Below are 15,436 nucleotides of genomic sequence, written 5' to 3' on the forward strand. Positions count from 1 at the left end.
GAAGATTAGGAGGTGTGGCCTTGCTGGAGAAGGTGTGTCACTGGGGGGGGGTGGGGTCTTAAGGTTTAAGAACCCACAAGAGGATACAGTCCTACTCTCTCTGTGCAGATACTACTCTCCAACTTGCAGATAAGATGTAAGCTCTCAGCTACTGTTCCAGTGTCATGCCTGCCTGCCTGCCTGCTGCTATTCACCCAGCCATGAGGGTCATGGACCCGCCCCCTCGGAAACTGTAAGCAAGCCCCCAACTAAATACTTCCTTTTATAAGCTGCCTTGTCATGGTGTCTCTTCATAGGAATAGAAAAGTAACGAAGACAGCTCCTAAGTGATCACATATTACAGACCATCATATTGCGACTGCATTTCTATAGTATATTTTAATCAAGTTCCTCCCGTGTTTGTCTCATCACAATGCCCCAATTCTACCATCACTTTTATATTTTCAGCCTAAAAACAAAGTTTCCTTGTCAATTGCAAAAGAACTAGAGTTCCTCCTCAAAGGACAAGTTAAAGATTGCTTAATTGCTTTTTTGACAGGGCCAGTTTTCAGAAGGGATTGATGCAGGAGCCACTGCTGCTGCTGGCACTACCTTCCCCCCCCCCCCCCCTCTGCTTTGCAGAGTCACCACTGGGCGCTCTGCTCTGGTGAGGCCCTCCCACCAGTGCTGCTCACTCCAGATGCTGCTTTTCTGGGTACCTGTATATTGGACATGGAGGGAGGGAGTCGGGGCCCACAGGTGGTTTTGTCCCTTCCTGGGAAGTGCATGTGAAGGGATTAAAATGCCGGGCCACCACTCTCCCCTGGGACAAAAGGCCATGGGTATACTTTTAATATGCATATGATCTGTATGTTATTGCTCAAATCTATTTCTTTTTTTGTGATTTCTTCTAGGAATTGTATGTATACATGATAGTTTTGCATGATTTTATTTAGTTAATTAAAAATTAGTTCAACTGAAATTTATGTTCATGTATTGTTAGGCAAGGAGATGAAAATGTTACTTCATGCAAAATATCAATCAATCTTCCTATGGAATTTCTTTAGCAATCTAACTGTTCCCTGGTGGTGTGTGTTCCCTTAACCCATGGTCGTTGTCCTCTGGTGCTGTTTTGGATTACCCTAGTTTTAGAGCACATCCTCTGTCCTTTGAAAAGAGCCAGATTTTCAAAATTAGCACTCGCACTGTTGTGTTTCATTGTGGCATTTTCAAAGAAAATTTGTTTTCATTGAGTCCCTTTCCGCCTCTCCTCCCTTTTTCCCCTGACCACCCTGGTACATTTTGGTTGCCGCCCCCGCCCCCCCCCCCCCACCACCCAATCACCTCCTTTCCTGCCTCGTGTGTCATGTGTCGCTTCCTCCTTCTTCACTGCCATTTCCCCCTAGTGGTCTTCCTTCTGGTTTCCTGGCCTATATTCACAGTCAATAACTGACACACACACGTTATAGTCACGCTTACACACACTGATACACGTGGACACCAACGTTATACGCTAGTTTTGGTTCAAGGAGGAAATTGAAGAAGACACTAGAAAAGGCTTCTCATGCTCATAAACGGGCAGAACTAATGTTACGAAAATGGCTACACTACCAAGAGCTGTCTACAGGTTTCATGCGATCCCTTTTAAATTCTGAGGACAGAAAAACAAACCTAAGTTTCATATGGAAGCACAAAGATCCCGAACTGCCAAAGCATTCCTGAGGACAAAGAACACTGCTGGTGGCAGCAGCACATCGGTTTCAGGTCGTCCCAGAGAGTGTGGCAGCAGGCACATAGACAGCGAGGATGGAATAGAGGACGAAGAGGCAAATCATACAGCTCCAGTCACCTAATTTTGTTAAATATGTAATGTATGTTACAACATCTATTGAGAAGAGACAGTGTCTTCACCAGACAAAGCTAAAAAAGTGGGTACCCACATGTCAGGGGATGAGATTACATCTGTCTTGTTCACCAAAAACGGAATTCAAAATGGATCAAAAACCTTAATGTAAGAGTTGCAACTCTGAAACAGAGAGAGGAAAAGATAGAACACTTTAAGATACAGGCCTAGGCAGGGGAGGAAAAAGGCCCCAACAGGCCAATGAAATGAAAGTTACTTTCTCAAAAGATAAAGTACAAATGATCAGTAGATACATGAAACAACAACACTCCCCACAAAACAGACAAAAACACAAAGCAACAGCAACAAAATAAACCTCTCAGCACCATTAGCCATCAGGGAAATGCAAATCAAAACTACACTGCTGTCAGAAATGAAAAAGTTTGGAGTTACTATGGAAATCAGTATGGCGACTCCTCAAAAACAAACAAATAAATAATCGAGCAACTTAAGAAAACCACTGTCCTGCTATACCACTTCAGGGAATATACTCAAAGGGACCTATGTCAACATACCACAGCTACGCTGCTCATCCATGTCTATTGTGGCACTACTCACAACAGCCAAATTTTGTTGTTATCCTGGGTTTTTTTTGGCAACAGATGAATGGGAAAAGAAAATAACACACACACACACACACACACACACACACACACACACACAGAGGAGTTTTATTTAGCTATAAAAAAAAGAGTGAAATTATATCATCTGCAGGAAAAAGAATGGAATTGTAAATCATTATGTGAAAAAAAGCCAGAGCCACAAAAACAAATACCTCATGCATTCTCTCATAAGCAGAACCTAGATTATATGTATGTAAATCACCACACACACACACACACACACACACACACACACACACACAGAGATAGAAGGAGCACTATTTGGGAAAAGGAAGAGCACTAGCGGGAGAGAGCAGGAAGGATCCTCTCCTGTCCTGTGAACCCTGCCAAGTTCAAGACCAGTGCCCTTACCCTGGCTACCATGGTGTTGAGGAAGAGATCTGAGTCTCCTTCTAATTCTTTTTTGTCGTCCATCAGAGAGAGTTCATCATTTGGTGGAATCACAAACACAAAGTGCTTCAGGATCTCAGTGGAGACCAAAGACTGCCTCTTCACTGGGTAAGAGATGATGGAGAACAAGGCAGAAGATGGGATGGGTGGTCCAGACGACCCCAGGCCTAGGATGTCCAGGATCTAAACAAAAGGGTTTAGATTAATTTTCTGTGCAGATTGTGTGCCAACTCTACACCACCCTCCACCCCGACCCCCCTCAGAATGAACAAGTGTGGGCCGTGCAACCTTCTCTGCCCTCAGTGTTCTCTAGAGACACAAAGGGAACGATGGGGACGAGGTTTTTTCAATACAAAGAAACATGTTTATGATAGTTATTTAGCACGGTCCCTAGGCCTCACTTGTTGCTTTATCCCACAGAAGCTGTTGTACCTGATCTCCCTTGGGTAGCTTGTCGCTCTCCAGGGCATGCTTCCAGCTTATGCCTTCAAAGTCTGGAGTCTGGATGTTGATAAAGGGCACCCCCAAATCCTTCTTCCCCTCGTGCTCCTCCTCTCCTTCCCCTTCCCCGTCGCTCCGCTCCTCCAGGGCCCGCAGCTTCTCCAGGCGCTCCCTCTCAGCCTTCTCCCGTTCCAGGCGCTCCTTCTCCGCCCTCTCCTTCTCCAAGCGTTCCCTCTCCCGGTCCTTGCGGCCTCTACGCCCACCGCCACCCGACGGAGCCTGGCGCTGGTCATCGGCATCGTGGGGCAGCTCCTCCATGCCTGCGTGAGGCAGCTGGACCCCTTGCTTGCGGTCCCAGTACATGAGGATGTTTTGGATATCCTTGAGACACAACTCGTAGACTTTAAACTTTTGTGCCAGTACCCTGTCAGCATCCTTCAGGAAGTCTCCTTCACTGTCTTCTTGTTCCTGGGGAATAGGAAATCCAAACGTGTAGTCATTTGGGGCTTTCTTTTTCTTGGTGGACTCTTCAAATGTTGAGTGTTCTCTGACCGAAATCTTCCTTTCTATTGATTCTATTTTCATTTCTAACTTGGCAGCTGCGAGAATCTAGAAGGCAAAACATATAGATTATGCATCAAACAGTGTATTAAAAACAAGTGAAACTACATGCTGGACAGCAAGGGGACATCTTGTCTCACCAGGGGACTTAGGATTCAGGCACCACATAATACACTCAACTTTGTGTGTATTATGAGGAGCTTCACTGGAACTCAGCCTCATGGTTTGACATTGTAGATGTGGTCCCTGCCTCATGAACTTTGAGAGAGGTGCCTGGTCACTTTAACAGATATTCCCATCTAGGGGGGCCGATCTGAAGGACCAATAGGGAAAGGCTAGCAAACCCCAGTTCTCTGTGCATGCTTTGAGGTGCCCCAGGAGAGGTCAGAGAGGAAGAGATGGCTCAAACCCATCAGTATTACAGCTTTATGACCCTGCCGACAACTTAGTCCTCTGTTTAGTGGGGACAGTAACAGGTACATCGAAGGACTGTTAATGACTGAGTGTGCACATGCATATAAGAAATTTACAACAGTGCCTCTCATGCAGCAAGGGGTCTCTTAGCATGAAGTCACTACTACTCTACATCTTTGTATTGTATTTCTGGGGACAAACGGGAGTTTAGAATCTGGCTACACTTTGGCTTTAAAAATATGTATTTATTCAATGAATTTGGCATACTGGAAACAACCCTCACCCTTTTTTTCTTACTGTGCTTTCACATATATTTTGTAGGCTCTGATTTTTTTCTTTTTGCTTAGATAAAAGCCTTAGGTGGTTCCATCACTTTGGGGAGTACTCATAGGGGACAGTAAATTCAGTTTGATCTCATGGTCACTGTCCGCAATATAGAGCAGTGTCCCCCTTTCCTGCTTCTGGCATGGAATCTTGAGTGACCAAGGGCCTCTTATTATACTTCTTTATCCTGAACACAGCCCAGCAAGGTGGCCACAGGAAAGCACTTGTCAGAGCTGCCTTATAAGTAAGAATTCCAGCACCCACTTCAGCTCAAGTGAGAAGAGGTCTCAGCCTGCAGAGCCATGCAGGTGGTATGGAAGGTGGTACCAGGTTGAGAGGAGGGACTTTCTTTTCTTTTCCTTTTTCTTTCTTTCTTTTGGTTTTTCTTTCTTTCTTCTTTTTTTTTTTTAAAAAGATTTATTTATTTATTATGGATACAGATCTTCCCATGTGGTTGCTGGGAATTGAATCATGACCTTTGGAAGATCAGTCAGTGCTCTTAACCTCTGAGCCATCTCTCCAGCCCCTCTTTTGGTTTTTCAAGACAAGGTTTCTCTGTGTAGCCTTTGCTGTCCTGGACTTGCTTTGTAGACCAGGCTGCTCTTGATCTCTCAGAGATCTGCCTGCCTCTGCCTCCCAAGTGCTGAGCTTACAGGCATGTGCCACTATGTCCAGTGGGAGAAGGGACTTTCAATTGGATACTATAGAAACTCAACATAGAGTGAATGGAGGCTGAAAAATATTATGAAAAGTATGGAAGGAGTTGGGAACATGGGTAATGAGCTTGAGGCACTGGACACCGGAAGAAAAGACATACATGTGGGGTATTTTTAAAAACCATTCCACAGGAGGCTACACACCAGAGCCCAGAAAATGCAAAGGATCAATGCATCATGGGTCATGATCCATGGAGCCAGAAAGTTGAGAAAAGATCCCACTGAGGAAGCCATTCATTTGAAAATCAGACAATACACTGTAAAGACAATTTCTGAGTTAAACAGCTATAAAGAGTAGTCAGGACGCTTGAGAAGGGGACAGAAATGCCAGCACTGCATGTTAACCATGCAAGGGCATGTCTAAAACAATGCCTGTGAGCTTGGCCATAACCTTTTCATACATTAGAATGCAAAAATGAATAACAGTTCTGTCTACCATAAAAAGTTATGAGGAGAAATTGAAGAAAAAAATAAGGCAAAAAAGAAAGAAAAATTGAAAAAGTGGGAAGAAAAACTAGTCAGAAAACAAACATGGTGTAAAGGAGGCACAAAGGCAACAGATGTCTCTTTGGAAAGAAAATGGAAATAACAAACGGTTTTGGAGACAGGGTGTAAAGTACGCAGGCTGGCCTTGACATTGCAATATGGCAAAGGATGAACTTGAGCTTCCAGGCCTCCTTCCTCCACCTCCAGTGCTGGGATTACAAGTGTTTCCCACCTTTTATGAGGTCCTGGGGGTTGAGCCGAGGACTTTATGCATGCCAGGCAAGCACTCTATGAATGGAACTATGTCTACATTCCTAAGATGCAAAACTTCTAACAAAACTGAAAATTAATAAAGAAGGGTATGAGTATATAATAAATAAGTAACACGCGTAGGACGGTAATGAAGACATGACTATAGCATTAGAAGCCGCTTAAGGAGATAGTAGGAAGATAACACCACGACTTATTTTATGCTAATATTTTTTTTAAAATGATAAGATAAAAACGATAAAGAAAACTGTGATATCCTTTATGATATCCAGGGAGCAGAGAGAAAGAGACAAGCGGTACCCTTCAAAAGTCCATGAAGCTATGAATTCTTCAATGGGTTAATCCACGGATGAGGCGAGTGTCTTCATGACTTGCTATTTCCCAGGAGCCCATCAGCTGGCAACAATGCTCTCACATGTGAGGCTTAGGGGAACATAACAGGTAGGAAAAAATGGCCAAGTGGGAAGAGAAGAGTGTAAGGCTGAAAAACCGGTGTGATGACTAAGAGCAAGTGGAGTTAGGGCCGGAAAGGAAAGAGACAGATGGCAGGAGGGAACAGAAGAGGGAGAGGTGGGAGGGGGAGGGGGGAGGGGAAGGGGAAGGGGAAGGGGAAGGGGAAGGGGAAGGGGAAGGGGAGACCGTGGCAGGGGAAGTGGGGTTGAGACACCAAGAGGAGAATTCAAAAGTTGGTCCAATGTATAAAAAAAAAACCCCACAAAGAAGCCAATCAAGTCAACCGTTGTCATGTAGCCGTGTCGTGTCGACATGAAGAGACTGTTGGGGATTTTGATCAGAGGGGATGTGATGGAGACTGCTGAGGGGCAGGAAAGGTTGAAGCATGAATGGGGATTGGGCAAGCAGAGTCTGAGAGCAGGGAAACCTTGGGAAATTTGAAGTGTGAAAGGACAAGAGAAAAGCAGCGCTGGTTAGGGAGGCACAGGGTTGAAGGAGACTTTGTGTCTTAAAACTGGGTGGCTCTCAAGCATCCTCCCCAGCATATGGCACCCCCTGATACCTCTTCCCCTGAACTAGCATTTTCGGACCAGCTGACTACACTGGACCAAGGAGGGGCTCAAGAAGTCTTCCTAAGGATCTCGTCAAGTGTGTTTTGTGCTAAGCTCGGGTGATATGCACATGGCTGGCCCCTAAATAGGTCACTAGACATAGAGAAGTCAAACTTGAGCTGGCCAGGAAATTCTCTCTTTACTGGTTAACTTTTTTGGTGCCAGAAGGTACGGCTAGGGAAGAAAAGACATCAGTGATCTTAACCAGATAACAAATGACTGCCAGGCCAAGTGTACCCACGGGAGCAATAGGGGCAGGACTGTTGATGGGAGTAACCAAACGTTCTCATGATTGGATTTGAGGCCTGCTCCACAGAAGAGAATTCATACCCAGTACTGTAAATATGGTCGAAAACCCATGGCTACAGAAGTCATGGGCCGTGGGGAGACCCTGCTGATGGTCCCGGAGGCAAGTCTTTAACAATAACCTATTTAGCACCATCCAGGGTCAGACTGTGATAACACGTTATAGGATAGGGTGCTAGGACTCTGACGTCATCTGTGGACTACAGGTGGGGACCTGAGCGTGTGGGATGTCAAATGCATGACTCAGCACCTTCACATCTAGGCAGTACTCAAAAGACAGTATTCAAATGTGGCTAGGCAGTTTCCTGGAGGGCAGAGACACTGGGCTAGTTTGCGTCTCAGTAAGGGACACGAGAGGGCTGTTACCTGTTTGTTTGTGGCAACTTGTGGCTTTTTAAGGGGCGGCTCCTCCTTCGAGGGGCCCTGTTTGGGCTTTTTGACCTTCCGTTTCATCTCGTCCTCTTCCTTCTGCCTCTCCAGCTCCTGCTGCAGCTTCTTCTCCTGCATCTCCCTGGCCAGCCTTTCCAGCTCCCTGTATCAAGCCCGAGACAGGAAACAGAGCTCAGGGCCCCCTGTTCCACCTGGCTCAGACCTTAGACTGTTGGATGTTGTGATTTGCGGATTTTTTTTTTTTTACTCTGCACAGTTTTCTGCTTTTATACAAACAGAATAGCTTAATTATGGAATAGAAAGACTTCAAATATTTTCCTAGTCATGTGTTAGCCTAGGAGTATCATATTAGTATATCACTGCATTGGAATGTTTGATTTTAAAAACTGCTGTTTGATTTCTGACTTGAGTTTCTTTTTAAAAATCCTGAAATAAATTTTGGCTTGAGATTAGGCAGAATTTCCAGAATTTTGATATTTTGTACTACATACTTATGTGAAAGAGTGTTCCAAACATTTATAATTATAAAATAAAAGTATCAATCAATTCTGAAAAATGCTGAAGGTACTTTTTTTCCTTCAGTATCAAAGATTTAATTCTTTACATAAAAATAAAGAAGCAACTTGTTAGGGTGGCACACACTTATAAACCTGGCACTTGGGAGGCACAGGCAGGAGGATCTTTGTGAGAACCTGACTCTAAATAAAACTATATTCATCTCATTAATATGCAATTTTATTTCTGTATTTAGTAATTAGTAAAATTATATGTATACCAAAGAATTTTAAAATAAATTTTATTCTGATACCAGAGAACATTTTGGTTGTATATCGATTTGCCTATATTCTCCAAGGCCATGCAAATATTTCTTTTCTTCCTTTTTGTAATTATAATTTTAATAGATTAATTAATTAATTAATTAACTTTGTTTTCAAGGCAGAATTTCTCTGTGTAGCCTTGACTGTCCTGGAACTCATAGACCAGGTTGGTCTTGAACTCAGAGATTCACCTGCCTCTGCCTCCTGAGTGCTAGGATTAATGCCATGCACCACTGGGCCTGGCCACTTGCCTTAGGCAAGAAGGACTCAAGAACACAAAAGCTTAGGGAAGCCCTGATTTACCCATCTCTTTTTATCTCTATGAGTCTGAAGTTGCTTCTGGCTGCTGTGACTTGCTGCTTACCTAGGCTATGTTTACATCCTTCATGGTGTGTGTGTGTGTGACTAAGCTCATTGATGAGCTTTCGGGATAAAATGTGCACTCTGGAGTGAATGCATGAAGGCGGCAGACACCACAGCCTTGATGATAAAGGACTGTTTCCTGGGGTGCCAAAGCTAAGCTTATTATGCCCGTTGAACAAATATTTCTCCTATGTGGCAGAGGGGGGAGATGAGGGTATGCTGTGGGGGAAACGGGAGGCATACAATCTCTTTCAGAGTCAGTGAGAGGAGTCTGGAGGTAGAGGGAGAGGAGAAAACGGCTTTATATTGTAGCTGAATACCATGGCTCTGTGCCCTCTAGTGTTGGAAATCCTAAGGGACATGGGCAATGGCACTGCTCAGGTCTGGGATGTCTGAAGATAGGAAGGCTGTTAGTGGGGTAGACAGCCTGAGCTTGCAGCCCCAGTGCTACATGACTCCTGCGCAGTCCCTAGTGAGGGCACAGATTAGCTGTCCTTGTTGACGGTGAGCATGCCTTGGGTCTCTGGGGAACTGCCCAGGCTGAGGATCATACAGAGGCAGCCAGAGGTGGACTTAAGAAGTGAAAGAAGCATTAGGCCACTCTACCTATGTCAACAGAGTGGCTCCTGGGTCACATGCTGCAGATTCCTACACATGGAGGCCAACAGGTCCTACCCAGAATTCATTTGCTAGGGCAGCCAGTGGGACCCTGGCTGGGGACCAGAGGGATATGAAGTCCTTCCTGAGAGCTAGCTATGACATCACAGCAGTTACCTGCTAGTCTCAAATGCACCAGCAGCAAGGGAGTGGAAGATAGTAGGAAAGTTTGCAGCAGCCAGGGCCCCTGGAGTAGCCAAATGGGTCTCCTCACCCTTCCAGGTCTTCTGTGCCTGCTGCTGTTTTTCTGGAAGATGACTCAGAACTGGGCATGCACGCTACTGATCCCGGTCTCCCTATGAGCCACGCCCCCAGGGGATAGTGTTGCTCTGGCCAGCCATTGGTCTCACCTCTTCTTTCTCTCCCGGAGTGCCTGCCGAACCTCACGGTCAAATGCAATTTTCTCTTCTGGTGTTAGGGCATCATATTCTTCCTCGTCTAATGTTTGGAGGCGCTCCTTCTCCTTTGCCATGGCCTCCTTTTGTTTGCGCTCTGAGGGGAGGGAGGTGAACAGAGAGAGAAGGGGATGTCAAGGCCTCAACAGCTTTGCTGACACAGGGAAAGCCAGAGGTGACAGGAGGAAAGATGGCATTCCCAGGTCCTGGCCGATTTTCTTTTATCTTTGTTGCCGGGTTTGGGTCCCACCTGTTGTTGGCTGAGCAGTGGTCCCCAAAGATGTTTATGTCTTAATCCTTAAACTTTTGAGTGTGGGGCCTTCCATGGCAGAAGGACTATGGCAGCAGGTGTGACTGAATTAGGGCCTTGGGCTGTCTGGGTGGCAGAGTCCCATCAAAAGCTTGTAAGATGGATGCAGGAAAGTCAGCGGAAAGGGTTAACAGCAGAAGCTGGGAAGTTTGACAAAATAAGCAGAGGTTCCATGACAAGGGACCGAGAAGGAGACGTGTCAAGGAATTTTAGCTTCTAAAAGCTATAAAAGGCAAGGAGAGGGATTCTTCCTCACCATGGCTCTGTTAACAACTAGACTTTAAGACCTTTGGCCCCGGAATTGTAACATGAATAAACCCATATTGTTTCAAGTCATCAGATTTGTAATTTCCATGGTATTAATGTTTGTGTCTCTCTAAATTCACAGGTAGAAAGGTAATCCTCAATATGATAGTGTAAAGATGGGGGGGTGGGTCTGGGGCTGGAGAGATGGCTCAGTGGTTAAGAGCACTGACTGCTCTTCCAGAGGACATGAGTTCAACTTCAGGCAACCACATGATGGCTCACAACCATCTATAATGTGACCTGATGCCCTCATCTGGCCTGCAGGTGTACGTGTAGGCAGAGCATTGTAGACATAATAATAAATACATACAGGGGGGTCTGAGGAGATGGATAGGTCATAAGGGTGGGGCCCTCAGGAATGGGATTAATGGCCTTTCAAATGAGGCCTAAGGGAGTCTGCCCTTCCTACCAGGCCAAGGTTCAGGAAGAAGACATAGTCTGACCACAAGCTGGTCCTCACCAGACACTGATTCTGTGTCAGAGATACAGCCTCAGCCCAAAGATCATTGAGAAAGAGAGAGAGAGGGGAGAGGGAGAGAGAGAGAGAGAAGCTATTTTTTTCAAATTTATCATTCTAGATCAGAGAGAGAGGAGTGGAGAGAGAGAGGGGGGAGGGGAAGGGAGAGGGGGAGAGAGAGAGAGAGAGAGGAGAGAGAGAGAGAGAGAGGAGAGAGAGAGAGAGAGAGAGAGAGAGAGAGAGAGAGAGGAGAGAGAGAGAGAGAGGAGAGAGAGAGAGAGAGAGGAGAGAGAGAGAGAGGGGAGAGAGAGAGAGAGAAGCTATTTTTTTCAAATTTATCATTCTAGATCAGAGAGAGAGAGGAGTGGAGAGAGAGAGGGGGGAGGGGAAGGGAGAGGGGGAGAGAGAGAGGGGGAGAGAGAGAGAGAGAGAGAGAGAGAGGAGAGAGAGAGAGAGAGAGAGAGAGAGAGGAGAGAGAGAGAGAGAGAGAGAGAGAGAGAGGAGAGAGAGAGAGAGAGAGGAGAGAGAGAGAGGAGAGAGAGAGAGAGAGAGAAGAGAGAGAGAGGAGAGAGAGAGAGAGAGAGAGAGAGAGAGAGAGAGAGAGAGAGAGAGAGAGAGAGAGAGAGAGAGAGAGAGAGAGAGAGAGAGAGAGAGAGAGAGAGAGAGAGAGAGAGGCTGTTTCTTTCAAATGTATCATTCTAGAAAAGTGTTCTAGGTGACTAGGAAGTAGGAGGTAAAAACATTTCAAAGGAAGCTTGGTCCTTGTTCCTGGTGTGAACAGGAGGAGGCAGACTGTGAGTCCTATTGATGAATGACGTCTGCTTTAAATATTCCCTTACTTTAAAATTATGAGCTGTGAAGAGAAGGGGCCCAAGTGAAGGACAGTAGTGTATCTGGAACGGGAGCTTCTCAGAGGTGAGGCTCTGCCTCTTGTGGACAGTATTGGCAGCAGTCCCCAAGTCCTCAACCACAGGCCATGCTTTGCTGGTCTGCTGCTGACTAAATTAATAATAATTCAAGTAGCATTATTTGTATGTTGTATCTATTTTTCTTTTTAAAATTACATCAATTGTGTGTGTGTGTGTGTGTGTGTGTGTGTGTGTGTGTGTGTGTGTGTGTGTGAAAATCCACATATAGAGGACAGCTTGGAGTTGGTTTTCTCCTTCCACCACGTGGTTCCCAAGGATTGAGCTTGGGTTATCAGGCTTGGTAGTGATCACTTTTATCTGTTGAACCATCTTTCTTGCCCTTGTCTTTTGCTTTATTTGTTTTCTGTTTTTTTGGGGGGGGAAGTGGCTCCCCTCTGAATAGTACTATACTTGCAGCCTTGCTATGCAGCCCAGGCTAGCCCTGAGCTTACAATCCTTCTGTGTGACATCACATTTGGCTGTCTTGTGATCTTGCTATCTTGGGGCTTCAGTCTCTTCACCTGTAAAATGGGGATAATAGTCTTCACAGGTGAGGACGAAATGACCCAGACTATACAAAATAGTCCCATTAGTTTAAAGGAATGGCATGGTTATCTTAAACCAAGCCAGCAAGCAAAGCATCCTAGGTCAGGACATCCCTACAGTGTGTTCTCCTTAGCTTGTCTGTAATTAGAAATAAGTGTCCCAGTTGTTCCCTAAGGCAGAGGTAAGGTGCCAACGAGATCTAAGTGTAACAGTGTCATTTAAACCCATTGGATTATTATGCCATGGAAACAGGTTGGAAACTGTAAGACTGCAGTAGCAAGGAAAGCTTGGGAAAGTCAGTGGCCTTGCCTTCTAGCTCCTTTTTGGCCTTCTCCTGGGCTTTCATGACCATATAATCCTGAGCCATGTTGAGGACATATATGTACTCCCGGCTGCCGATGGCCTTTAGCAGGCAGAGGAGGGCAGAGGGTGCATTCCGTGCAAAGAGCGTGTCCAGGCTGTCGAACACCACACCTCTGAAACAGTCGCTGAGCTGCAAGCAGAGAGAACAAGATGGTTATTGCAGCCTGGGTCAGCTCTATGGAGAGAAGGCTTGTCCTTCTGTCGGATTCTGCATACCCACTGGGCTCCAAAATAAACACCATGAAACCAAAGCCCGGGCACTGACAGGAAGTGAAGTAGGTGGTTTTATAGACTTAGTGGTCTCTCCAAGTAGAAATGAAGACTAAATACCTAGTTAGCTATTAAAGTAATGGCAAGTGATTGAAGGACAGAGCATTTATTTCATCTCCATGTGTAGAATAAAGGAAGAAAAACAATGTCAAAAGGTCTAGAAAGATTCATGAAGTGTATGAAAATAAGATGCAAAGGAAATAAAAGAGATGGTTTCCCATGGGTAAAGAAACAGGTAGCAAGATCAGTAAGAGCACGTGGGCCACTTTCATTTATGTGTGTGTGTGTGTGTGCGCATGTGTATACATGTATGTGCATGTGTGTACAGGTGCACATGCAAGTGGAAGCCAGAGGACAACCTCAGGTGTTATTATTCCTTGAGACCGTCCACCTCTCTTTGTCTCTGTATCTGTCTGTCTTTCCTATCTCCAACGACGACAACAACAAAACCCAGGTAAACTGGGACCACACCTGTAATCCCCACACTAGGGGAGGCAGAGTCAGGTGGATCTCTTGAAAGTTCGAGGCCAGCCTGGTCTACAAATCAAGTTCAGGACACCAGGACAGCCAAGGCTACACAAAGAGCCTTGTCTTGAAACACCAACCCAACCCTCTCAAAACCAAAAACTAAACAACAACAACAACAACAATAACAACAACAGCACCCCCAAACCACCCCATTCCCTGATTCCATTGTCCACCCCACAGCTCTACCTGCATTCTTGGATGCCCACTAATACCAGTGACAACCACACCTGAAAACACTCTGCCCCAGGCTCCTAGCCCACCAGGTCCCCTTAGGCATACCCAGCAGCATGGACTGTACCCCTGAAAGCTCTAGAACAAGAAGCAGCAAACACACCAAAGAGGAATGCATGGCAGAAAAGAATCAAACTCAGGACTGAAATCAATTAAATAGAAACAAAGGGAACAATACGAAGAATTAACAAGATGGACAAACCATTAGCCAAACCAACTAAAAGGAGGGAGAGAATATCCAAATTAACAAATCAGAAATGAAAAAGGGGGCAATAACAACAGATACTGAGGAAATCCAAAGAATCATTAGAGGTCTTACTTCAAAAACCTGTGCTCCACAAAATCAGAAAATCTAAACAAAATGGATTATTTTCTTGATAAATACCACTTACCGAAGTTAAATCAAGATTAGGTAAACAGTTTAAGCAGCTCTATTGCCCCCAAGGAAACAGACTCAGTCATTAAAAGCCCCCCCCCAAGGCCCAGGGCCATATGGTTTTAGTGCAGAATTCTACCAGACTTTCAAAGAAGAGCTAATACAAATACTCTTCAAACTATTCCACAAAATGGAAACAGAAAGAACGTTGCCAAACTCATTCCATGAGGCCACAGTCACCCTGATACCTAAGCCACACAAAGACCCAACAAGGAAAATTTCAGACCAATTTCTATCATGAACACTGACAGAAAAATCCTCAATAAAATACTCACAAACCAAATCTAAGAACACATCAAAAACAGTCATACACCATGATTAAGTGGGCTTCATCCCAAGGTTGCAGGGATGGTCTAGCATATGGAAATCTGTCAGAATAATCTACATATAAACAAAATGAAAGCAAAAAAAAAAAAAACCCATATGATCATCTCATTAGATTCTGGAAAAGCCTTTAACAAAAATCCAACACTCCTACATGATAAAAGTCTTAAGAGAGATCAGGGATATAAGAGACATACTTAAACACAATAAAGGCAATATACAGCAAGATGGTAGCCAACATCAAATTAAATGGAGAGAAACTCAAAGCAATTCCACTAAAATCAGGGACAAGACAAGGCTACTCACTCTCTCCATATCTGTTCAATATAATACTTAAAGTTCTAGCTAGAGGAATAAGACAACTAAAGGTTGTCATAGGGGAGGGGAGTAAGGGGAAAATGGGAGGGAGGGAGGAATGGGAGGATACAAGGGATGGGATAACAATTGAGATGTAATATGAATAAATTAATAAAATATATTAAAAAAAGAAACTGTGGTACATTTACACAATAGATTAGTACTCAGTAGTTAAACACAAGGATATCATGAAATTTGCAGGAAATTTGCAGGGAAATGGGTGGAATTAGAAAAGACCATCCTGAGTGGGGTAACCAAGACTCAGAAAGACATGCATGGCATATACTCACTTATAAGTGG

General features: G+C 44.8%; 1 protein-coding gene and 1 long non-coding RNA gene across 4 annotated transcripts in view; one reads left to right on the plus strand and one right to left on the minus strand.

Moving 5' to 3' along the window:
- Positions 1-15,436, minus strand: part of HYDIN (HYDIN axonemal central pair apparatus protein) — a 346,689-nt gene that overhangs the window by 78,683 nt on the left and 252,570 nt on the right. For all 3 annotated transcript variants that reach the window (XM_084757699.1, XM_084757700.1, XM_084757698.1), the window contains 5 exons: positions 12,937-13,120; positions 10,056-10,197; positions 7,844-8,009; positions 3,328-3,945; positions 2,857-3,078 (listed from right to left, as the gene is read on the minus strand). In XM_084757699.1, coding sequence (XP_084613825.1) covers positions 2,857-3,078; positions 3,328-3,945; positions 7,844-8,009; positions 10,056-10,197; positions 12,937-13,120 — 1,332 coding nt within the window. The remainder of the gene's footprint in view (positions 1-2,856; positions 3,079-3,327; positions 3,946-7,843; positions 8,010-10,055; positions 10,198-12,936; positions 13,121-15,436) is intronic.
- Positions 115-6,455, plus strand: LOC311583803. Its single transcript, XR_014774684.1, has 3 exons — positions 115-232; positions 2,923-3,003; positions 6,380-6,455. It is a non-coding gene; the product is annotated as an uncharacterized lncRNA (long non-coding RNA).

Source organism: Acomys minous, assembly GCF_964271855.1.
Source record: "Acomys minous genome assembly, chromosome: 14".
In the NCBI taxonomy this organism is placed as follows: Eukaryota; Metazoa; Chordata; class Mammalia; order Rodentia; family Muridae; genus Acomys; species Acomys minous.